The 27,271-nt window shown below is 42.3% G+C and overlaps 1 protein-coding gene across 1 annotated transcript; it reads right to left on the reverse strand.

Moving 5' to 3' along the window:
- Positions 1 to 27,271, reverse strand: grik5 (glutamate receptor, ionotropic, kainate 5; the record flags this gene model as incomplete). The annotated part of the gene is made up of 19 exons (XM_079227264.1): positions 27,145 to 27,271; positions 26,328 to 26,492; positions 23,162 to 23,259; positions 22,618 to 22,783; positions 18,683 to 18,861; positions 17,888 to 17,941; positions 16,968 to 17,126; positions 16,409 to 16,561; positions 15,024 to 15,128; positions 12,528 to 12,635; positions 10,955 to 11,158; positions 9,819 to 9,932; positions 9,103 to 9,212; positions 8,714 to 8,887; positions 6,877 to 7,042; positions 5,500 to 5,725; positions 3,244 to 3,372; positions 1,855 to 1,976; positions 1 to 630 (listed from the first exon to the last, which is right to left on the reverse strand). Exons 1-19 carry the CDS (start codon positions 27,254 to 27,256, stop codon positions 1 to 3), a joined length of 3,174 nt encoding a protein of 1,057 aa, XP_079083390.1. The 5' UTR covers positions 27,257 to 27,271.

The following is a 27,271-nucleotide window of genomic DNA, read 5'->3' on the forward strand; positions in this document are numbered from 1 at the left end:
TCAGTTCTGTTCACCCAGTAGGTCTGTGGTGTTGCTGTTCTGTGGAGATGGAATGGGTCGAGAGGTATGAGGTGGTGGGCTGTGGTGTAGCCGCCTTGGGCTGGGCCCCCCTCCGCCCTCACTGTCTGTGTTGGATGAGGATGGGGGTGGGGGTGGGGGTAGCCTGGGCAGGGGTGCTGATGAAGGTGGTATTCTTGTTGTGGTTGATCCTAAAGTGCTGCCCGATCTCACGCTCTGGATCCTCCGGCACTCTTGGCAGATCCGCACGTGGGTGCAACTGCGGGCGGGCAGCATCACAGGGGTAGGGGCTGGTGGAGGAGGGGTGGTGTTGACCCCCAGTGGATCCTCAAGGATCCGCTGGGGCCCTGGGCCTAGGTCGGGGGGCCCCGTCCCCCCTGCTCCACCTCCTCCAGCTCCACCTGTCAGCGGGCCGGCTCCACTGTAGAGCTTGCCATTGCTAAGGCGCATCTCCCGGACCAGGCGCAGAGGTCGAGGGGCCCCCAGAGCGATGCGTGTGGGATGCCTCAGGGCTGCTGAGCTGCTGAGGGGTCGGCGGCGACGCATACGGGAGCTCTTCTTACAGGAGACGGCGTTTCTGAACTCTGTGATCATCTCCTGACAAACAGACACCTAAAGGAGAAAAGAAAGAAGGGAAGAAAGAGGGAAGATGGAAGGGAAGGAGGCAAAGGGAGGGAGGGGAGCCACAGACACAAAGTAGGCAGGCAGCAGAACAAGACGGTGGTAAAGCAGTACATAAATAGGAGAGCGGAGGGACAACAAGTAAATTGAAAGGAAAAGCAAAAATACAAAGCGGGAACAAGTCAGAAAGAACAGACACAGTGAAGCATGGTAAAAGAAAAGTCGCAGGACAAGCGAGGGCACAGAGACCAACAAATGGTGGGATGGTTTTTAAACAGAAATGAGGAGGCGATGGGGGAGAAGGATGTGGAGATGAATAGAAATGGGAGAACATCCAAGGAGCAGAGAGAGTTATTACAATCCAAACACCAAAATGTTGTTTAGTTTATGGGCACTTCAATTATGGCACTATGCACTATGAACGGACAGGCAGGCCTGCAAACTCAGGTGCATATATACAAAGGCACACTCACGCACACCCTCAGACACGCCCACAAATCAAAGCATTATTCCAACAGAATGACCACTGTAATTTGCACAAACAACAATCAAAATGCATCAACAAGTCCACAACAGACAAACAACATTCTCATTGAAATCATAAAAAAAAGAATGTGCTCACATAAACAGAAACAATACTCGTTATCTGAGAACAGACACTGGTGACAGGGGGCGTGTGTGTTTGAAAAAGAGATGGAGAAAGACACACAGTGAAATGGGTGAGAAGTAATCCAAGAATGGAAACGAAGAATACCAGCGTACATGTGAGGCGTGTAAAAGAAGATACATCGTGACATTTAATGCCAGGGAATAAGATCACACTACTTTTTTTATGCAAGCAGATATTGGCATTTCTCAATATTGCTTATCAGTACCATCAAGTTTAGCTCACAAACACTTGCTGCCATACTGTTAAACACCAAACACTACAAGGGCACAATGACTCCAAAACAGGCAGGACATGCAAAGTGAAATCAAATTCTCTATTTGTTTTATACATTTTGGACAGAAGTTCAGTGCCACACTGGAACATCCTTCTCATCTCACATGCACATTCATTGAACCTCAAATGTTGGAGCACACAAACAAACAAACATACAAATGGAGGCAAAAGCTCTCACACACAAAAAAACAAAAGACAAAAAATGGCGGGATGCCATGGTAACCTACTGGGGTGTGTCTGTGGGGTCGGCGTGGGCAGGTATGGGGGCATACCTCATCGGTCTCTGCAGAGCGGCGTGTGGACCACACAAACTCCATGATGGCCACAAACACGGCAATGATGAGACCACAGATCAGCACCACAAAGATGCCTCCAATGTTCTCCATGCCCAGACCTGGGGGTGGGCCACAGGGGACAAACATTAGTATGCGAACGCAGAAGCATGGTTTAAAATGTTTTACTTTACTATTCAATGTTCTGTCATGGAGAGTACTACACAGACTGTTAAAACAGTTGTGTAATGTTTTCTGTGGCTCTGTGGAAATACATTGTTTGCTGTCTTGCCGAGAGTTAAGTGAGAACGTAGATTTCACTCTCTTTCACTATCTGTACGATCAATATGAAGCTAATGCAAGGTAGTTTATCTTTGCACAATTTACATTTTATTTGCATATAAAAAATCACAAATTTGCTTTGGAGGGCTTTACAATCTGTATAATATACGACATCCTCTGTCCTTTGACTCTTGCATCCTAATATTAGTAATAAGTAATAATAGAACAATTATTAATACTAATATTAACAGCATCAGTGGATAATTATCATAGTATCTACTTTCTACTTTCCAGTGTCTATTCTAAGCTAAGTCAATCAGCTGCTGAGTGGTAGCTCTCTTCTCATCTAACTGTTGGCAAGAAAGCAAATAATCTCTCAAAATGTCGAACTATTCATTTATTTCTGGTTGAGGACTGAAGACCACAGACGTTTAATTGACAGCCTGTGTAACAAACTGCAGGGAGTTCGAAAGATACGGGCCTTACCACTTCGGGTGGGTCTAAAAGGGTCTAAGTGAAGCATAAAATATATGGATTTTTCAGCCTTTGAAACTCAAATTTTGACCACTTTAAACACATCTGCCCCCTGCAAGTATCTGAATGTTATGTCAGTGAAGTAATAAATCGCTGGCTCTTTGAATTAAATTAAAAACACAAAATGGCCCATCTTGTGCGAACTGTGCGCTCAAGAATGATAGGCCCCTGAAACACTTGAGATTTGTTGCCAAACAACATTCTCAAATGAGATTTCCATCTGACAACAGTGGCATACATGTTGAGACATTATCATTGTCATTTTGACACACACACACGCGCACAGACACACACACACACACACACACACACACACACACACACACAAACAAACACACGCGCGCACACACATTAACATGTGAACAGACAGACTCACTCTAATAAAACTCCCATTACACACCACCTGAGACCAGCAGACGACATTTGGGAAGGAAAGTAGAACGTGCTAAGCACCCTTCACAAAGACATTAGGTTAGGCATAAGCCATTAGCTGGACTCAAAGAGTGAGGAGACTATTACTGGGGAAATTAGAGAAAAGGTGGGAGAGGAGACAGACAGCTGCGGTCGACTGACCCTTGGCACGGTGGTCCTCCTCTTTGGGGCATTGGCCTCCCTCCCACCACCGCCTCTTCAGTATCTCCAGCCTGTTATTCTCGTGCAGCTGGAGGATGGCCAGCGTGATCTCATCTCTGAACGGAGACCCTGGGAAATGACAGGAAAGCAGGATAAGTGGTGGAGGATGGAAAGAGCCCAGAACAAGAGCTGGGGTTTATTTCACAGGAGGGGAAAACATGAAATGTGAAGAGAAAAAAAGAGAAGGAATCACAGGGACAGAATTGCTGTTGCAGCCTCAAGATGGCTACAAGTGATCTGAGTTTGAGAATAAAGAGAGGATTAGTGAGAGATAAAGAGCGAGATTACAACCAGACAGAGCCAGTGGTACAGCTGCTAGTCAGACCGCATACAAAGCATGCCGTGAACTAGATAACAGCAAAAAAAGAAAAAAAGAAGAAGAATGGGAGGGTTTAAAAAGTCAGTTACCCAAGTGTCGTTGTGTCACGGAGATAATCAGCACACCACAATGTGAGCAGTTTTCATAAATATCTGCTATCTGCAGAACCGTTGACAGTGTGTGCTTTGAATTGTGATATAGATACTGTTTCTAGATCACCTGTTCTAGCCGTTATCCTCTGGGAGGCGATACGAGTCACTTCCCACCATGACAGACCACTTTAAAAACACAATTATCTCCCACTGCATTACAGAGCCTGAGCTCCTCCCTCCAGTGAGATGGTTGTTGCAGTGCAGTGATGTTGATAGAAATGTGCTTTTACACACAGAACCAAAGTCCACCTGTCTGTGTGGTCATCAAAGTGAATTATATGAATTAAAAGAATAGTTCAACTCTCCGTAAAAGTACGCTCATTTGCTTTCTTGTCGAGACGTAGATGAGAAGATTCTACGGTAAATATTAAGCTGCAGCCAATTAGCTTAAACTGGTTATGTTCAAATTGTAATTTAAATCTGTCTACCAACTACAATAAAGCCAACTAATTAACATGTTCATATCCTTTGTGTTTATCTTTTAAATAAAACTAAATGGGAAAACAACGAGTTACGCTTTTGCAGGGTTTTAGTGTCGGACCATTTCCTCCTGAATGCTTGTTGACTTCGGAAAGGCAATGTTCCCTGCGAAAAAATAGTCCAAAACATAACTCCCTGTAAAACCGCATTGTATTAACCTTTGGGCAGAGCCAGGCTAGCTGTTTCCCCCTGTTTCCAGCCTTTATGCTAAGATAAGCTAACCATCTCCTGTCTGTAACTTCAAATTTATTGATGGTATCCATCATTTAATTTCTGGAAAGAAAACAATCAATTTTATTTACCAATATGTCCAACTATTCTTTTTAAATTGTAAGAAAACATGTTTGTTTTTTTGGGTGAACCAACCATTCAGTATTTCTAAATATTTGCCTCAAACATCTTTCTCCTCTCTAATCTCCATCATGATGTACAGTTAATCTATTTTTCTCCACAGCTTTGGTCCATCAAATCTCCCTTTCTGTCATTTTCCTCCCTCTATCTCTCATTCCTTCTTCCTCTTTTTTAGAATGGATCACTGTGACACAACGACACCACCTCTTAGTGCTTGAAAAAAAGGAGCTTCAGAAGGGCCGGACGTGTGTGAAAAAGCAATTAACTTAATGTTCATTACCAATTGAAATACTTCCCCTCAGATAAAAAAATAAATCAAGCACGTACAAGACGTTTTTCGGATTTAATCTCTCACCAATCAGTACTACTACATGTTTCTATTTAGCATAATTGATCTCATGCAGGTGTTTCTGCTTCTCCCAGTCAATTAAGTTTGTATTTGTAAGAATATCACAGTGATTCTCAATCTAGGGGTCGGAACCCCAACGGTCGGAAAGATGAATCTAGGGGGCCTGATATGATCATGAATTAAATCTAAATTATGCTGCATAATATTATGCTTAGTTTCTTTTTAATTCATTTTCTTCTTTTCTTGTAAAATGCTAAATAGTTTAAACTCTCTGGGTCTGTATTTGACTGAACTGCCCACAGTTCAAACACATGCATATATATATATATATATATACACACACATCTATACACACATATCTAGCTATCATCTATATATATATATATATATATATATATATATATATATATATATATATATTTCAAACATATTTCACTTTTTGAAGTTTTCAAAGTTATTTGAAGTTATTACCTGGTAGTTATTGAATTATCAGCTGCTACAAGCACGTTGTAACAGATTGAAAAATAATATATTAGTAGTATTACCCAGTGGCATGCCGATGCCGTAACCCTTGGTGTCCAGTAGGCCTCCTATCTTTGTGAGGTTACAGTTGAGGCCGCGGTAGTACTCGTTCATAGTGCTCTCCATCAGGAAGGCGTACTTCGAGTTGACCACGCGGGCGATGCCCTCCTCTGTGCTTTTCACAAATACACTGGGCTGCTTGGAGTTCATGTAGTTCCACATCCGCTGGTAGGTCTGGTAACGCGAGTTCTGCAGAGGAATGTGAACACAACAATGAGAATTAAACACTGATTACAGATTACAGTACACTCGCGGTTTCCAACATGTCCTATCATCTGTCTTTGAAGCAAAAATGAAATGGAGATAGATAAAAGATAAAATAGGGAAGACAGAGGAAAAAAAGACATGCATCCTCAATGAACAGGGAAGTGTGAAGAATAACACTCAAAGTAAAACATCAATGGCAAATAAACAACAAGAGGAGTGAGGAGAATAAGGGGAAAAGGCAGCATGAATAAAGGCAACAGATTATTCGCTCATGGCGTAGCTGATGCATCATCTTTCATACAGATTGAGGTAAAAGAGCACACAGGAGGTGGTTTCAGCACTAAGCAAAATATGGTAAACTCTAAAACAGGATTAAGTGTTTAAAGTGCACAATTACATGTTGCATCTCTGTGTGTGAGAAGAAAGGAAAAGAGTAGAGATGGCGGTCTACATGTGTGATCATCTGTATATGTGTGTTTGTGTGGATTAGCCATTGAGTGGGGTAATGTACTGTAGCATTGAAACTGGCTTGTGTATGCAAACATACACCACTCTTTCTTATACCCCCAATATGGACAACAACCACGATACTGCAAAACACACACACTCACAATTTGGCATGTAGCCATTTCCATGCATGCACACAAACAAACAAATAAAATGTTTTTTTATATACACTCACCTACACACACTCCCACATGCAAACACACCTACACACGGAGACAAAACACACACGCTCTTTGACAAACACAGATGCCGACACAGATGCCGCAAGCGCTCTCATAAGCAAACACAGGCAGTCATCCACTTAATACAAACAGCTATAAAGAAAACAAGAGAGAAACTCAGAGATATAGTAGCAAATATGGGGAACAACTTATTCTAGGCACAGCAATAAAGACAAAAACAGTGCACTAAATCACACATATACACACAATCGCAAATATTTTGTGAAAGTGTTGTGATAAATAAAGACAACTCAGGAAATTGTCATAATCTAGAGTAAATCCAACTTTCCACAAAATAAACACAATTTAACATGATAGCACGGATACAGAAACAGACACATAAACCCGTTCAAATCACCCAAACACAAAGCCAACCAGAGCCATGGCTGCTGCAGTGGGTCGTACCATGAAAAAGGTCATGGTGCTCCCTCCGTGGATGGTGCCATACTCGATGTTGGTCTGGTCGGCCAAGTCGTCCGGAGACTCGATGGGAACCTCCATCCTCTGGACGGTCAGGAAGGCGGCCAGGTTGGCCGTGTAGGAGGAGATGATGATCAGGGTGAACGCCCACCTGAGAGGTGGAGAGAAGGGGAGGGAACATGTGAAAAGGGTAAGCAGGGATGCATACAACTATGTATCACGGGATGTCCTTTCTGGATCATAAAATTATTTTATTTATAGTGATGTAGTAAATTGTCTGGAAAATGGCTGGAAATACAAGATATTCTATCACACTGAAAATCCAATAAAAATCCAATATAACTACAAATCAGCCCAAACGGCCTAATGTAACGGGGAGGAATAGCTCAGAATAAACCTTATACAGTAAAAATGTCCAAATATACATTGTCATACAGTATTGATCATCACATAGCCTACCTTTAACTCTCAGTTTTCCAGGACTAACAGATACTACTCTACACCCTCACATTGAAGAAGGGACTTTCTTATGACCCTTCTAGTCTTAACTTTCTTCAAGCACATCATGTACTCAATATACTTAATAATATCCCCCTATCCCATATCTTGCTCAACTCAGTGTAATTTGGTCTTCCTGTCTTCCTCTACCCTTTATCTCTTTAGCTCTTAGCGATTATTTCTTTACTGTGTGTGTGTCTCTTTCACAGTCACTCCGTCGCCACAGAAATATCATCAGGCTAATGTAATATTTCTGTGAACTTAGCATTTTTGTACTGTTTGCTTGGTGCTCAGGGACTAAAAGGTATAGGCAATATGTCAAATGTAAATGCCATTGTCTCACAGAGAGCATGGAAAATGCACGTTGTTCATGAAGATATTAGCTGAACCATTGAATTTTCTTTAAAGCACTTGTATAAAAGGGAAGAGCTTTTGCAATCATGGTCCCCCAAAAATGGCTGATTCTCTTATTAGAATTAGTAGAGCTTGGACTTTGTGATGCAATCTCCATATAATTGTTTTTATCATATAATCTTATCTACTAGCCTTATTATCATGTTAATGTGTTTTATTGTATTATGTTACTGTTTTATTACAATTGCATTAATGTTTTATCTTAACTGTTTCTACTATTCAGCATTCCTTTGTTTCTCATTTTGTTTATCCACGATCTCAAGTTTCCATGGATCGTGGCTGTCTGGAGCTGGTCCTGTCTCCTGTCTCCTGTCTCCTGTCTCCCGTCTCCTGCCTCCTGCCTCCTGCCTCCTGCCTCCTGCCTCCTGCCTCCTACCTCCTGCCATAGCAGCCCTGCTGATGCCCCTCCTCTCTATCTCCTTCTGCTAACATGGATCGTGGACCATGCCTACTACTCATTATATTTCTGTCATATTAATTGAATGTGCTGTAACTCTGTTACGTTATTCATTCTGGTCACATGACATCTATTGCTTCTGTCCATCCGGGGAGAGGGATCCTCCTCTATTGCTCTACTGATAGTTTCTTCCTTTTTTCCCCGTGAAAGTTGTTTTTCAATTTTTTTCTTGATCCGATGTGAGGTCCCGGGACAGGGATCTACAAATATGCAATTTTTTTTCATTTGCAGTTTGTGTTGAAAAGTCTTTTCTCTGGAGGCTTCAGTTTTGACGTTTTAAACTCAGATTTAACATGAGCACAGAGTAACTTTACCCCTTCAGCAGATTAATGTGAAAACTGCTTATTAGTGTCGAACTATGAACTTACACTATTCTGCACAAAAACCTAAAACCCAATTTTGAGTGGTAAGGACTTTAAACTGGCACATAATTGTACCCATTCAGTAACTTACCACACCCCGCTAACACATCTGGTGGACAAGGCTCTGGGCATTATCTCTGATCCCTGCTGCATAAAGCCTCCAACAGGGAACCACAGGCTGTTTCCTAGCGTGTACTGGTTCTCCAACATGTCCTTGCGGTCTCGCAGACACGGGTGAGGGTTGTACCACTCATATGGGCTCAGCCTGGTGGGGAAACACAGGCATAGTGGAATGACCTTGGGGTCAAAAGCACCTCTGTCAAATCATTCGAGCCACAGCCAATCAGTCATTCAATCCCTGTCAATCTGTCTGTGGGAGGATCTTTTGAGTAAAGAAACTGTGTGACAACTTGTGTTCAACAAGATAAATGGCGATGGAGCTGCAGACTATTGGTACAGTGTGTGATGTAATGTATTGACCTTGCAGCCAGGAAGAGCACACAGCTGACAGCCAGGTAGGCGAGCAGCATGAAGAGCCAGACGGCTGGAGAGAAGGGATCGAGGAAGGAGAAGTAACCTGGCTTCCGACCCTGGTGCAGAGAGAAAGAAGAAGAGGAGAAAGAGTGGTAGAGAGATGGATAGTGCAACAGAGACAGACAGTGACAGACAGATAGGAAGTTACAGCGTCTTAGAGAACAAGGTGTCATGTCTCAGCAGGCAGGGACTGTCCCCTCTGCACCACAGGAGGGCAGTGTCCTTCACTGCACGCTGACAGTAAGTCTGCAGTGCTCTGATACGCTAATGCTACGATCCATAAATGCACCGATTCGCGATGCCTGCTGCTGAAGCATACTTGGCTAAGACCCAAAACCTAATTAGCAATGTAAAGCCTCCACTGTTAGCCAGTTACAGAGCAGTGACTTATTGAGCAATTTAAATTACACCTATAAATTTCACTGTGGACACAGTGGATGCAGCATACTACATAAACACAATCCTCGGCTTCAAAGATGATATCAGCTGTTATGTAATATGCGGTCTGATTCCATAAGAATCATCAAACAAGAGAAGCTCGTCGCCTTCTGTGTGACCCGGCCAGCTTAAAAGCAGCGCAAATAAAAGAAATGAAATCCAATACGAGATCTGTAGTGAGAATCGTGCAGCGGGCACCCTACAGCCCCAGATAACACCCTCACCAGCTGAACTCTGTACAAGATGCTGATCCCCAGGGTCATGAACGGCTTAGAGAAGTCGATAACTTTCTCTCTCTCTGACGTGATGGTGAAGCCTGCTACGGCCAGGTCTGCTTTCTGTAGAGTTGACATGGAAAGATAGGTGGATTGATAGTAGTGGGGGCGAGAGAAAGGTAGAGGTAGTGAAGGAGAAAAAAACGACAAGTGGTCAGGTAACTGCTTAAAAATAGAAAGACACTCAACACTGCACTGGGTAGATGAGAGAGCTCTGTTTGAAATGACTTGCCAAATGAAAAATGAAAGGTTTTGACTGCGGCACTTGAAAATACATTTGGAAAAACATACAGACGTGCACTCTGTCTCTTTCCCTCTTGCACGCACACACACACACACACACACACACACACACACACACACACACACACACACACACACACACACTAGCCACAATCCAAATTAGGCTAATTGCAAGTAAGCACTGGGTGACTGGTCTTTCCACCTGTATAAAACCTCGCAGGTCTTTCGTCGCTCAGCCTCCCCTCCATCTCTTCCATTAAAAGCTAATTGATGAACATGGGCCACTAATTAGAGCTGAGTGATCAGGCAGTGGGGAGGACATGGAGGGAGAGGAAGTGTGGAGAGCTGGGGGAGCACCAGTGTGGCAGGCCCCACACAGGGACCACAGTCTGGTAATTGAAGTATACCGTATGGTAATTAAGCAAAGAGGGGCTCTCATTAGCCTGCTTCAACCACAGTGTCTGTCAAAGGCGCACTAGGCCTGGACAGGGAGGGAAAGAGGGGGGACGGGAATGGAGAAGGGTTACTGTGAGGAAAGATGGTGCAGACAATTTTAGGCAATGCTACCACTCTCTTTTGGGGAATTATCAAGTCAGCTTTTGTCCTAGATAAGAGTCCTACTCCCCTCTGAGGGCAATTTAAAACATGGGAAGTTACAGCAGAGTTTTGGTTTGGGTCTACAGCGAGAGTGAGTGTGTGGGTGTGTGCATGCATGTGTGTGTGTTAAGCCTAAGTTTCTGTTTGTAGAGACACTGGATAGAACATTGGAGCATGTTTCTGTGTTTCTGGTTGGTTTGTGAGACAGAGAGGGCCATATGGAGGGCGAGGGAGAGTATACTCACCCTGTTGATTAGCTCTCCCACCATGCCAGTCCAAGAGCCGTTGGGCTCCGGAGCCCCATACTGGCCATCGTCCACCAGCTTGATCTTGAAGGAGAATTTTAAGATGTCTGCCAGCTCCTTCAGCATGTCGACACAGAAGCCCTCGTACTGGTTGTTGCCCTGGAAGTCCTGGTAGTTGTCTCTGCGCATCACATATGGGTTTTCCTGAGCACGGGGGGGAACATGAGGCGTTTAAATCCCAAACTGAGAATATCCAGTTTGAGCAGAGATTACTGACAAAAACAGGGATTTATATTGTATTGTAAAATATGAACTGTAATGTCAATGATATATGGTTCAACGTTTTAGGAAATTTGCTTTCTGGCAGAGACGATTAATACCACTGTTGTACTGAAACAGGATGAAACAGAGCTTGCCCTGCTCTATCAGATGTTCAAATCCACCACAACACTTCTAAATCTCAGTTATTAACACATTATAGATTAAATAAACATATTTACTAAAATGTGGAACTATTCCTTTAAGATAGCACAATTTGCGATTAGCATATTTTTGGTATCTTTTAAACCATCTAGAAAGCATTTTGAGTCTCTACTCAAATTAAATGAAATCCCACCAATTGCCCACATCAGCATGTAGAGAATCACTCCGTCTGTCATGTCAAGCCTATAAACAAGCGTTTTGGGTTTTAGAGACATTCTACTCTTTAGTCTTTACAAAATATATATTTAAACTTGCATTATGGGAATAGTAGGATTCAGCATTTTTGGAGCTTGAGCAATACTTTGGACTGCAAGAATCAGTTTAGACTATTCTTTTTTTCCCGTCTCTTGTGAGCCCCCAAACATGATGGAAGTCCAATACTAAATTGCTGGAGAACTCCTTTAAAATACATGAAATGGCTTCCAATCACTGGACCTGTCGACCTCCAAATCTCATATTTTATTTGCAGGTCTTACAGCTGCAAAAAAGGGGGAGGGGAAGGGAACTGTGTGGAAGTCCTAGCGGAGAATTATTACAGTGCACTATATAGATATATGGCGATTTTGTTCTCCTTTTTTGATATGATATAAGAGAATGCAGACTGTGTTCTCATTGATAATTTCACTTAATTTATTGGTTGTCCTGTAAATTTATATATGTATCTATTTGTCATTCATCTTTTTAAATTTTCATTTAATTCTTTGGTAAAAACTTCACGTCAACATTCATGCCAATAAAGCCTATTTCATGTTATATCACAGCGTAATGTGATGCAGGGTATTTATTTACTGTATCAGGGTTTTTTACACATCTGCACTGACCTGGAGCATCTTGGAAGGGATTTATTGATTTTCTGATATGACATTACTCATATGGAAACCAAAATGAGATAACTTGTATTGTTCAAACATTACCAGAACAGGCAGTTTTTAATTCAGTAACACATCTCTCTCAATGCTCTGTCAGTTTCTATGACAGCTACAGTGACAGCAAAATTAGCAGAAACAGACCACAACACAGCATGAGCTGCAGCACCAAAACAACTCTGACCTCACAAGCGTGATAATCCAGAAGATAACTGTGACCTTACCAGTATCGTGGTGACAATGAGTGTCTTGTTTGCCAGTGTCTCTGAGACATTGATATCTAGACTGGAGGAGTTCATTGCCAGAGTGTTGTTGGAGTACCAGACCCCGATCTAACAGAGAAGAGAAAACGAGAAAAAATCAATGACTATCGTGAGATAAATAATGTACTTTTACGTTCTGACTGTACTGCAACTGTTTTACTGTTGTGGCAGGCTACACACCATCTATAACAATCAAGTATTTCAGTGAGTACATTAACACTATTGCTCTATTGTCTAGAGAACCTTTGTATGTTGAATATTTTATGCTTTGTCTTGATATCCATACTGCTACATACCGTAAATGCATATTGATTTAATTGTCCCATTGGAGCCATACACACACCGGCAAATAGCATGCATAACAACAACAACAACAAACACTTTTTTACAAGCAGAACAATGAGCTGGGAGAAGATGAAACGCATTCTTGATCAGGAGTTTTATTGCGATGTCTATTGTCCTTTATAAAGACTTCTCTTAAATTGTATGAGAAACAGCTCACATATTTCCTTTTTATGGAGACAGTATGTAATTTATGTACATAAGTATGTGATTATGACCTAACTAGTGTGCAGAGGTGTAGCCACAGCTCACAGAGGCATTTATTTGAGTGATGTTGCTGTACATTTTTCAATAAATAAGAGGAGAGGTAATGACTCCTCAGACAGAATCACAGGGTTTCTATAACACTCTTTATCCTGCCCTGGCATTAAAGAGTAGTCTTTTCTCTGTGAACCACCACTGTCTGCTTACAGTGTGGGGGCTGTTGTGCAGAGAGGTGGGCTGAGTTAAAATGGTAATTATTGCAACAGAACTCTCTCATCGAGTTAAAGTCTTGATTTAAGAATGGTCATCAGGTGGTATTTGGGAGGCAGTTGGCCCAGAACCGAGCTCGACGTATTAAGGGAAGGTGAAGAGAAAGTCTTTCCTCCAGTCAATGAACCGCAACGTAATTCCCTCAAACGGGATCTGCAGGGATGTGTGTACTTCATTTAATCTCGACTTTGAAATGCTGGTGAAATGCATTTTGATCTTTATCTTCCCTCACCTTTCCTTCTAATGCTCACTGGAGTCGTCTGCATTGACAGAATAATGGCAATTAAATGCTCCTAAACACCTCATTGGCTGGGTCTGCCAACATTTTATTTTGGTTCCCCACACTGTCCAACTACCCTTAACAAATGTGTTGTGGCATATAACTTGTACATCAAAAAGATGAAATGCCCAGACTGACAGCCGAGGTCTGGTTCAGGAAAAAAGAAAAGAAAAGGAATTCATGTGACAAAAACTGAAAAGTGAGACTATGATTCTCTTACAAAGTAAAAGTCGAAGTCTTAAGCAAAAAAACACCCTCTTTATTAATTCAATACACTCTGGGGTTTTGCTGCTACGGCCTTAATTGTTATTGTATGACTTCAGATAGATATTGATTTGTAACTGGTGTTACTGAGTAAATTGGCAAACTTGCCTCTTCACTAATTGTGTTATTCTTACGCTATGTTTAAACATTTACAATTATCCTGTAATTGCCATAGTCCCATTGTCACACAAGTTTTGTTGGAATTATTCATATAAACAACGTGATTTAATATGATCATATTGTCACAATTCCACTGAAAGGCAGTAGATCATAATATGGATTTAATTCCTTGCCCGAAATGCAACTCAAACCCAATTGATTTGACTGGTGTGCTGCTCAAAAGAAAAGTAGTTTCAAAACATATGACTTCAAGAGGAAGCATTGTAGTCATGACCACTTTAGTCTCTGTCAACTGCAAGACCCGATCCACTAGAGCCCAAGTGAAAAGTAAAACAAAAAATCCAATACAAACTAAGCCTGAACAAATCCAGTTGTCTAAAAGACAAAGATAACATTTAACTCCATTAAACCTCCATATAAGTAGTATATTATAGATACAGTAGGATGAGCAGAGATGCAGATATATCTGCATATCCACTGAGACTGAGCTGATAGATCTAAGTCTATGAACAAATGTCATTGTTTGTAGACAACAATTAATAGAATGCTCCCACAAACAACAACAAGCAAAGCGCCTGGAACAGGATCAGTCCAAACATCAGAACACATTCATAAGACATTGAAATTCACCCAAAAAATTGCAATATCACTTTGCAACTGTTTGAAATTCAATTGATGAACAAAACAAGAAGCTAATGTATTCCAGTAGCCTGCAGATGAGATGAAAGTGAACACGTATTTGCAGCTTCAACATGACCCACGTCTGATGGCAAGCGACACTACAGGGCTGTCAGGTGAACCGCATCAAACCAACTTCACAAAGTGAAGATATTTGGCTACTATCATGGGAGCCTGCAATGGCTGACTGTGTTAAACAGCTCCTGCGGCATCGTGAAATCAGACGGCTGACCTGTGTCTAACCCAAAGCCTGAGGGCGGTGTGACCTGGCTGCTGCATGATAACAGATGACTCCTGACCTCTTTGTGGCCTCCTCGGTGTTTCTCCAGAATCCGCAGGGTATAGTTGGTCCTCTGACCTTTGCTGTTGAACTCCACACGCCCTGTCAGACCATCGTACTCCACCTGGCAGGCAGACGGAGAGAGTGAGGTGGGAAAGCATGAAAGAGGAAGGGAAGGGAGGACAAGAAAGGATGGGAACATGAAAATAGAGGAGGTAGAAATAAAGAGAAGACACAGGAAATCTTCTAAATAAAACAGCATGTATACAGACTTTCTACAGTGATGAGGAAGAAAGAGAGAGTGAAAGACACAAAGAAAGAAAGTGCAAGAGAGACAGAGGAAGTGTCTGAGACTGGACAAGACAAGGTTGATTAGTTTTGGATCAACGAGGAGAAAGTGACTGACTGAGCGGGGCTCAGATAGAGCAGCAGAGAGAGTCAACAGCTCCCTAATAAGACTCGGGACGGCACCTCACAGCTCAGCTCTGTCTCTCCAAAACCCAGGTGCTGGCACAGTGAGCAAGATCTATGACGAATGGCACGGCGCTGAAGATGGAGCACACCATGATGTTGACTAACAAAGGCAGATGTCGGGCCGGTGGGGAGGACGCAATGAGAGATGGGGCTCAGGCTGCCTTGACAACAGGTAGTCGATGAGAGGAGCACACAGACGACCGGAGATGGGAGATGACAAAGAGTAACAGGAGACAGAGGTTACATGCAACATGAGACGAGGATGATACAGAGTGTTGCTGTACTGTAGTCATTAATCAATAAGCCAATTAGAGAACAAAATAATCAATCACATCTTATGAGGCATTTTTCAAGAAGAAATGACAAACATTTGCTAGTTGAACATTCTCATATGCTTTTCTATGATACATATCATTAGAATTTGAAAACATTTAGGTTTTTGTCTGTTGGTGCGACAATACAGGGCTGCAATGATTGTTTTCATTATTGATTAATCTGCAATTAATCATTTTGTCTATAAAATAACAGAAAAATACAATCACACTTTCTTTGAGTCAAGGTTTTTCTGTGTTGTTTTAGCAGACTAACGGTCCAAAACACGATTCAAATTACTGTCACATACAACAACAAAAAAAGAGGCAAATTCTTCAAGCAAGTAAATGGCATTTTTGCTTGAATAATGACTGAAACGATGAACTGATTATCCAAAATAATTGCCAATTAGTTTTATTTGAAGGTGTCACCTCAAACTTTGGGAAACATTAATTATAAACATTTTCTAACATTTCATTTGAATATCACAGGCGCGGACAATCAACAACATTCTAACAAACTGAGACCATATTCTAAACTCATATTTGAATGCATGTACATGTGTATGAGCATGTACTGTAAATCAGCAGGTGATGTTATAATACTTCAAGCATTTACCATGCGCAGGTAGTTCATAAGACTGGTCCCATGTTGCCAGATCTGGGGTGAGCTGCAGCTGAGTGGCTTCACTCCAATTTCCTGACTGCGGTTCAATTCCCTTACCGCCCCCACCACCACATGCACCGCATCAAACATCAGTGCTGATGAGAGCTGTGGAAGGGAGAGAGGAAACAAGAGAGAAACGGAGGGGGAGAAAGGCAAAGGGGGAGGAGGGATGGAAACACGGTGAGGAGAGACAAGGAGTCAAGGGAGAAGATGCAATGAGAAAAGATGTGCGAGCAGAGATGATTGAATGGTTAACAGGGATGGAGGGAGGGAGCCAGGGAAAAGAAGAGAGAAGAGATGTGAAGTATGAGTAAACCAGTGGGGAGGAAACACAGATGGATACATCAATACCCATTAAGTACAAGCAAAAGACTAGCTGAATCTCTTTAACTGCTCCATGAATCAGTGTGAGGAATAAAGTAGCTTAATGTTTTGTGGCGTACAAACAAAGCTTTAAAAATCCCTCTTGAATGTGCACACGCATGAGTATTGAAGTGTCTGTGAGACTGACCGCAGGGCCGGGGTACGTAAGGTCACATCCCTCCCTCCAAGAGAGGTTCAGGCTTCTGATGAACTCCAAATAGAAGGGATGGGTGGTGTTAAACATGGAGAAACCCACAATGTTTGACTGCTCGTCCACTATATCATCCAGTCTCAGGAGTGGAAAGTCCTAAAAGGAAGGGGAGGAGCATTGAGGGTGTTTGCAGAGGGAGAAAGAAAATGCAGGTAAGTGACAATGTTGACAGTGTATAAAATCTTCGCACAGACAAAAAATACTGTGCAAAGGAGAATGAGATAAAGAAAAAGAGTGTCAACAGGGGGGTGACAACATCTAATCTCAGATGGAGAGAGAAAAACGGATATAGACATCTATAAAAATGGGACAGCAGTGATACAGGGGGAAAGACAGGCTGCTGGAATGGCAGAGATATACACACAAGATATGGCATCCAAAGCACAAGAACATGTCATGTAGAGAAGAAAATTTAAAAAATCAGACGCACAGCAAAAAAGTGACACATTCATTTGAATGGTAGAAGATGAGGTGAGTGTATCAAAGGGGCAGATGAAAAACACCGGAAGCGTAGAGAAGGTGGCGGGTGGCAGAAGAAAAAGGGCACATCACGTCTGTCATCACCTTCACCTCAGACCCCTTTTCCTTCAATTTCTTTGCCATCCTCACCTGCACTTCCCCATCTTTGTACAGTGGGTTCATTTCTCAGATCCCTCTTTCCCTCTCCCCACCCTTCATCTCCTCTCTCTTTTTTCTCTCTCTGTCACCTCTCTCCTCCCTTTATCTCCTACTTCCTACGCCTAAGCACCTTTGCTCGCTCATAAAGGGACAGGAGAGGAGGAGCAGGAGAGAGGAACAGGTGAAAATGGAGGAATAGAAGACAGAAGACAGGAGGGGTTGAATTGGTAAGCCCTTACCATCGTGGTGAGTATGTACTTGTAAAACGCTGATGTCATCCCCAGTTCAGACGCCTGTGGGACAAAGAGAAAGAGAGATTAAAATGACTAAATGAAAGTAAGGGCAGGTGGGATACAGAATGTGGAAAAAAAGAGACTGCAGGAAGATGTAGGAAGATTGATAGAGGGAGAGAGATGGGGGCAAAGAGGGCGAGTTATTGAGAAGCAGGGAGCAAAGGACACAGTTGGGGGACAAAGTAAAAAGGAATAAGGAGGAGGAGAGGGAGCATACGTTAATCATGGTTTTACATCATCAGGCTAACACTAGGACATTTCGCTGAGGGCAGACAGCCGCTCCAATGTGCCCAGTAAAAATCTCCCATACACATTCAAACTATGACTCACTGCGCTGGCTATCGGCATTACAGGCCGTACTATGAATCAGAATAAGGCCGGGTTACATCTGCACCGCATCCCAGCAAAAGATGTTCTTTTGTCAAGTATTTTCTTAAGCGTGCAAGTGATTGTTGCTGGCAGACGTGCATACATACTGTTCCCTATGCAGCCCCGGAGGGCAGAGAAGGTAAAAATGCATGTTAATTATGCGAAGGCAACAAACATGCAGCCCCTGAGAGAGTTGTTTTATCGTTTTGACAGATAGGAGCTCTGCATGTCCTTCATGACGATAATCTGTATTTCCCAAATGGGTACATTTGAGAGGAAAAAAGCAATTGTTACTGTGTGAACTGGATACGACTTCATATCTTGCACGTATGTGCGGCTGTGAAGATCTGAGATTGATGCTTGAGAACTGACCTTCTTGAGGATGAGATAGGAGACAGAAGCGTTGGCGTCGATGATGATGGTGGCCACTTTGTCATCTCGGATCTCCTTCAGAAGCGGGGTAGGGTCCAGGTTGTCATCCAGCATTCTGATTGACAGCGTCTCCCGAGATATGAGAAAGCGGCGGATCAGTTCCTCCAATCTCAGCAGGCCTGAGGCAGAGCCAGAGCACAGATGAGCTGCATATCAACGTCTGTATCAGTAGACGTAAACTCATATTTCCAAAATGTAAGCTTTGAGGGACCTTTGAAAAGCTTGATGTATCCTCGGGTGGTCATGTATTTGTGTCATTGTGCATCACATGATCGATGGTTTGTCTAAATTAAACATAATATAATGTGGAGTCCACAGCGTCTGCATTCCTTGTTTCTTAAAGAAAGACTTAATTTCATCTATTCTGACCTCCACCAAGGAAAGTTTAAATCCAGTGCCATATGTTTGGTTCTCTGTTAATGAACAGTGTATCTGAAAATGAACGTGACACATTTTGTTCGTTGAATGCCTTTACACAACGGGGGTGTGACGGAAGTAATGACTCAAAACAGTGGCACTTCTTTTCGCTGCAAAAATGCATTGACGTGCAAAATAATCGCACAAAGAAGAAAGAAAAGGTCTTTGGGGGTCATGGAACAACTTTTAGTGTATTCTGTGTAGCTCCACCATGTGGCCATTTATAAAGCACTTTACATTTTGCTCTTAATGGCTGAACAGTGAGGACAAATTCTTCCTCTGGATTCTTTGACACCACATGATTCTTTCAGGCTAAGGCATTTACATATTGTCATCACTCCTCCTACATACACACTGATGAAGGCAAAGGTACAGATAGATGTTGGTGTGACTTTAAAGAGTTTAGAACAATACTAAAGGTACTCTGTTTTGAGTAATGATTTGTTTCAGCTATGTTTAACTACTAGACACAAGACGTCTCCTGCAGTGTAGATTTAAATTAGTGTTTGATGACGACACAAAGGTTTTCCTATAAGTCAACATTGTACTTGGTTTGACATAAACATATGTCAAACCATTTTAAATGCAACAAGATAATACATGAACATATGAAGCCCTAATGTATAGTGTTACATCAAAATCTGATGACATTTCATCCATATGGATCCACACCAACATGACGAAAAATAACATAGTGCTTATGAGTCTGACTCAACTGAAATTCATCTCTGTACAAAGCCCTAATATTCCCAGAGAGGTTTGAGGTATCCTACAAAATTGATGAGGGCCATCAGCCAATCAGTATGACAAATTTCTAAACATGTTCTATTAATAGAATAATAAATCTAGAGAGTTGTTCAGCCTTGGCAGAGGTATGCGCTCTTTGAGTGCTTTGTAATTCACTCTGTTGTCCCATCCATCAAGCAGTGTTTTTCAGTTCTTTGAGTGATGTGCACCATGAGCAAAATAGTATATGTTAAAAAAATTAATCCTTAAAATGAAAAAACAAAAAGTGGAGACTCAAGGTGCGAAAAGATGAACAGAAATATCAGCAGAAAGACTGATATACAGTATTTGAGACAATGCACACACTTGTGAATAAAGTGAATTACTCTCCAAAACAAGATTATGACTCACTTGACATTGTGTGTGGAATGAGCCTTTACCATGAAGTCTACCCTGATGTTTCCTAATTGTAATTCCATAGTAAAGCACTCCTAGCTATGTAAATAAGTGGTGGGGCAGGCATCTGGGGGACGGAGGGGAAGGAGAGAGGGAGAGGGAGGCGTGGAGGAGGTGGAGAGGCAGAGCACGGAGCCCTTCAGCAGGAGAAAGCCTCTGTAAGCAGTGGGGTAATCACTGAACCAGGCCAAAACTTTAATTAGTTTGAAGAAGGAGGGGAAGGAAATCAATGCACTTTACAGCTTCCTCGCCTCCCCTCTCCCACTTTCACATATTCTCTCTCACACACATAAACTCTAACCTCTCCATCTCTCTCGTCTTTGCCCTGTGCTCTAGTTACCTCTCTCTGTCTTTATCCATCTCGCTCTTACGCCGCCACCATCTCCTCCTCCTTGTGCTCAGTCGCTCCCTCTCGCTGTCCTCATCCATCTCATGAAAACTGCATAATGGAATTAGGCTCAGATAGCGCGTTGTGACCCAGGCATATGTCGGAGCGATATGTCGGAAATGACCCAAAATCTCTGACTCACTCTCATCCAACAGACGATCTGTTCTACATCCTCTGGCTGAAAAGGAAATATTGTAAATAATGCTATTAACGGGGTGTTGCAGAGATAACCCGTTTCTAAATACAGCACTTAATTAGGATGAGTGCATGGTGTCAATGAAATGTGTGACTTCACATGTTACTCGCCTCACTGATAAAAAAGAGAGAACGTCTACTTCACTTGAGCACACCACTCTACACCGGGGTAAACAAGATGAATAAAACAAGTGGGCTGGTGGCAAACATTGTCTGATGTTGAACCTCTGCAGCGTCTCAGCAGAGCCACACACACAATCACACAAGCACCCTAAAACCCCACTCACACTCAGAGACACACACGGACGCTCAATACGCACATGCACATATACACGTGCACAAACCGGCAGGCACATGTACAGACAAAGTGAACCAAGCACTCCAAAATATATATCAAACGCACACACACACACACACACGCACACACATATCGTGCCACACACACCCACGCGGTCGTTCAGAGTGTGGAACAAGCCTGTTGAGTGGCGGTTAGCACCTATTCCGCAGCCATGGCAACCAGCTCCATGGCGATAGATAACGCAGCCAAGTGGGTCAGAGTCTGCGAGCGAGATAACCTTGTAAAGATCACCTTAAAGCAAAATACATTACAAACACACACCACTCAGTCTCTCCAGTGGTAAAAGTTAAATCTTTTGACCCGGACAGTAACGATGATGCGATTTGTTGCCTTTAATTCTCACGACAGGAAAAGCCTGGTGAAAGACGGGGGCTCTTATCTGCACATTCAACTGATGATCAAAACCGGAAGGAAGATAAAGAGAAGTTTGATGCCATTTCAAAGCTCTTCTAGTTCACTGAAGTGACAAGTCCACAAGGAATTCAGCTTACGTTCTGGAAAGCACGAGGCGGCTGGCTACCTACTGCGGAGATAATGATAGCATCTCAATGACTGAATCAATTTTTCATAATGTCACAGCTCTTTGTTTGTCAAAATCTACCCTTTTCACGTTGCCACGAGAAGTGTTCACAGACTTCAATGGTCCCATTTATGCTTTATGTAATTGTTGCATGGTTCATCTTGGCTGGTTTGAACAGTCAACAGCTGCACAACCGCTCAGTATCACACACATCTATTCACAAAAGTTTAGTTTGAATACTACAGCCACCATCCAACCAAGCCCTTGAATTCCTGCGACTCTCAAGCATTGCATAATAAATCAATAACGCACTCTTTCAAAATGAAAATAAAGAGTGCTTGTGACTAAGCCCTGAATCCCATGTGATGCTAAAGCTCTCTGAGTGCCTGGCAAGTTAAATCAAATGTGCCCTAAGTTCTTCCAATGCTGGAAAGCATTTCAAACACTAATATTTATTAAATTGGTTTGGCCTAAAACCCCTCTGAGGTGGATAAGAGATGGCACAATCAAGAAAAAAAGAAGAAGGCTGCAGCAGAAGCCATGTTCTGAACAGACAGAAGTTCATGACCAGACCGTCAACATGAATGACCAACAGTACAAAACAGTCATATCCGCACAAACAGTGTGATTGTGCCAACACTCTCACAGAGGCGCGCGCGCACACACACACACACACACACACACACACACACACACACACACACACACACACACGCGAGATGAATAAGCTTGCAAGAACACCCTCCTAAACAACAAACAGCCCACAGTCACACATAATGTACTGCATGCCTATAAAGAGCTGCATGTGTACTCACACTCAGCCTTGGCACAGACCAGGCTGACTGACGGGTAACTGAACGAGCGCAAGATGGATCCTATGGCCAGGCTCAGGTCCTCGTTGCTAGGGTACAGAGTGACAGAAGCAAAGCGCAGGTAGGGCAAGCGGGGAGTTTCCTCCGGACCAATCTTGACATGAGGGATCTGACAGAAGGGGAGAGGAGAGGAGAGGATAGAGATACATTAAGGAAGGCAAATGTGTCCTGATTAGCTCCCCTCCAAACACACTCCAGGGACAAAACAGAATATTGAAGCTCCATTAGAGGCTACAGGGTAAATAGAGAGAGACCTGCAGGATAAAAGGCTACAGGAAGAATAGTTAGAAGAGGTGGCTGATGGTTAATTATATGAGAAGAAGTCCAATAAGCAAGAGAACCAGATCTTGAGATACATTTATCACAATGTATGCGATTTGGAGGCGTAATAAGTCAGAGAGGAGGTACGAGATGTCTGTTCGTACATGAGACACCGATACACACAGATTTGTACATATTTGTGTGTGTGTTCATCTTCCACACTCACCTCCTTTTCCCCACATATATGACTGACAGTAGAGCCAGAGGCGGGGCTGGAGGCGGGACCTATCACAGAGACGATGCCTTTGGGTAGAATCTGACACACTGAAAGGGGAAAAGGGAAAATAAACATTGGATATACAGACACCTTTCGCTCTGCTTCATTTTGATGGCAGCACAGACTTGGCATACAGTAGAGGCTGTACTTCGGGGAAAGTGTTAAAATGCAGAAAAAAAAAGCGGATGCATTAGGATTTCACTTTAACCGCTGATTCTAATGTAGCAGCATGATCCGTCTCATTATAATCAGATTTATTTTGTGATAAATACTCCAAGGACCACAGCAGGGCAGGCCAGGCATTGCCTGCAGCTATTATTTACTTATTTAGACAACTGCTTTTAAAGATTTTTAGGACTTTTTGCTTTAATTATATCTTCGGCATCAGAACAATTCTAACAGATTCGGGGGTCGCCTTTAATTAACAAATGCCATGTTATATCATTATCCTTTTTGCAGGAAGACATTGATGTGGGGAGACCTGTTTTACACATTTTTTTATTACAATAAGTACTTTGTTCATGTATGGCTAAAGTAAACACTTATTGATCTCTATGATTCAGTTTACAGTCTGTTCAAGCATTGATTTCAATCCTCAAATTCCCCACATGACCAAAGTTTAGATATGAATCTGATTTCAGACCTTTTCATGATACATTTATCTCAACTTGTTTAATATACTGTAATAATGACACTCATTATCTCCCACTTTCTGTCCCAAATACCCAACGAATCAATGCATACAGAGATGAGGCTCGGGTATTGTCTATTCTTTTGAACTATGAAAAAGATCAGCTATGGATTTAAAATTGTTTCATTAATAAGCCATGTGTCTAAGCGTAACAAAATTTGTATTTTATTCTATTTTGTATCAAACGTCTCCACTATGTTGAATAGAGACATCCATGATTAAAAGTAAGTAAGACACAAGCTGTGTTCATCGGCTGTCTTACACTTGACAAATTGACCAGCCTGCAGTCTGTGTTACTGATCAATACACTTATTCACTTTCTTTCTCAGGAATCAGATAAGAAGGCCAAGTCTCATGTCTGTCTGTACGATAAATATGAAGCCGCGCTAAACTAACCCGGCTGAAGTCTGGAGTTTCGGATTTAGACTTTAGACATGAGAGTGATCTCATTGAACTCTCGGTAAGAAAGCAAATGAGCATATTTCTCTTTAAAATCAAACATCTGCCATTGGCTAGTAATCATAACAGACAGAAGTTTGATCATGACATGTATTCAGGGTTTTCATCCTTTAGCACAGTGATTCTCAAAGTGGGACTCCCAGGAGTCATAAATAATTAGCTATAAATCATAAAATTGTGCTTTATCATAACAAAGTGCATATCTACAGATATGACAATTTGCCCCAGTGAAAAAAACATACTATCCATTACTCCCAACCAAGTTAGCTTTGGGCCAACTCGTGAATGTAACACACAGCAATAAGTGAATTAGTTTTAAGTTAAAGCACTTACTGAAATATTAAAGTCCAAAAATTACTTGAACGATTAATTACATGACAAAAAACATTGAAATGGCATGGTTCAAATTTAAATGTGTTTGTGTTCATCCCCATGAAACCGTTATTTAGGTTGAAACATTTTAGAATACAAATAATTTGAATAGCATCAAAATGTCCATATGGTAGGTTTTTCATCGGTTTTACAATAAGTAAATCTTCTCCCCTGTCAAAGGACCCTGACCCAAAAAGGTTTGAGAACCCTTGCTTCAGCAGACAGAGAATACTTACCTGTTTGTATACAGTATAATTTGTTTGTGCGGTAAGTACATGTTTATTCATGTTTTCTGTCTACTCACTGAAAATTCACAGATACAGCACCCATGAGTCTGGTGACTGAACTGTGTTATTCTGATAATCACACGCAATTTTCTTGTTGGCATATTGGGTTGGTATTTTAATTCATCCCAATTAGTTCTCTTCAGTCCCTGCCACTGTCGTGTGTGTAGCTGTGTGTGTGTGTGTGTGTGTGTGTGTGTGTGTGTGTGTGTGTGTGTGTGTGTGTGTGTGTATGCCCAAACTGTGACTGTGTGTGAATGTGCATGTCTGTCTGCAGAAAGGGATGTTTGTGCATGCATGTGTAAATGCCTGTGTATGCTCGTGTCTGTGATTGTGTGTGTGAGTTTGTGCATGTTTGGGTGTGTGTGTGTGCGTTCGTGCGTGCGTGCTTGCGTGCCTCAGAGAGCCGTAGCTGTAAGACGATGAGCTCTCTGATCCAGAGACGAAAAAATGCTGCGAGCAACCAAGCCTATCAGAGTCTCCTGCCCATCGGTCAGGGGCACGCACACGCACACACACACACACACACACACACACACACACACACACACACACACACACTTCATGCATGCACATATGTACACGACCCCTCTCAAGCACACATAGACATTTTGCCAGTAGCTTGTGGCAGGGTCAGTGAACTATTAGAATAGGAGCAGAGCGCCTTGTCTCTGTGACTGGATTCAACAGCACTGCTTTTGTCTTTACGGAGTCCATACATTTTGTTTTAACTCTGGATATCAATACAAATTCCATGGAGCGGCTGTGCTCTGTGCTTTCTGCTGTCCTGCGCTGCTGATCTGTATTAATATTTGATGATTTGTTTTTGTCGTGGATGGCACAGTAGGCAGTGCCAGCTGTTACTGGAGGGCACTGGTCCACTGTTTTTAATGAGACAAGCTTACTGGCCCATTACTGGTCTCCAATGACGTGTAAACTAATCAGCACAAGCCCTTACTGGCCCCTAATCACATGAAAGTGGTGGAGGTTTATCGTTTTGGTCATTATTTGAGGATTTTGCTCAGAAAAGGGTAGCTTTTTTGGTATATCAGTGCCCTTTTTAAGTGGAATAAAACCTGTAGTAATCTGTAGACTACTCTTCTTTTATACTCTATACCGGTGACTATGGATATTAAGAGTCCATATTAATAATAAGATCTACTGGTATTTTCAGTGATCACTTTCTGCCTGTGCTAATTAGAGACTATGCCCTACTAGACTATAATAGATTCAGCAGGATTTAATCACTCTGATGGGTTGGGTGAATCTGCTCTACTGGTTCTCTTTGGCGAGCATCGGCTCCACTCACTGGTGTCAGTAGTGTCGTACTGGGAGTCTTTTTGCAGCTCGTATATGTCCACCTCCACTCGGGCTCGGGCCGGACCCTCCATCACACTGTTGATGTTCTCCCTGGCCAGGGCCAGAGCCAGCCGCTCCCCACGCCCACAAACAGACTGGTCATCCAGGATTGCCGCTAGAAAGGCAAAAAGGGAAGGAGAGATTGGTAATGGTCTTCTCATCTAACTCTCCATCAGAAAGCACATTTGTGTATATTCCAAAATATCAAACAATGTCTTTAATGTTTATAATTGTGATTAGGATGCTGCAAAGCTCAAGTCCTTCAGTCTATCATATGTTTACAGTATGTTGTCTATCCTCTGTGTTCATGAGTTGTTTGATGAGATAAAAATGTTTTGTGTTTACAGAAACATTCTAATTTGCATCCTGGATTCTTACAGATAAATCTGGGAAATCCACTAATGTTTAAAACAGGTGCAGGTGCTCTCTTCCTGCTCTTGATGGAGGCTTTTTTTGGAGTAAGCACTTTTATTCTTAATACTGCATATATACACAGTAGTGCAAAATGATATAAACTAATAATAATTCTACCAAGATCTTTTAATCTCTCATTGCATGGGGAAATATGTTGCTGTATAAGGACAGTTTGGACACAATAGGTATATTATCAATTATTAAGGCTCATTTGGCAAAGTGCTTTGCTGTCACTTTATCTCTTGCTGCAAAAGCCACTTTGAGGCACCAGAGCAAAAACAAACCATGACAAGTATGTTGAGAAACTTTTCAATCCAGGTGTAGTAAGGACGGATGGACGGCCGGCCACTCACCCATTCGGACGGAGGAGAGCAAAGGGGCCTGAGTGAGGGAGCTTGGCAGCATGGTGACTAACAGGAAGGGAAGGACGTGTATTGACAGCAGCAGTGCTGGCAGAGCCGGCATCTTCTACTGCTCCTC

This window comes from Taurulus bubalis (assembly GCF_910589615.1).
Source record: "Taurulus bubalis genome assembly, chromosome: 12".
NCBI lineage: Eukaryota > Metazoa > Chordata > Actinopteri > Perciformes > Cottidae > Taurulus > Taurulus bubalis.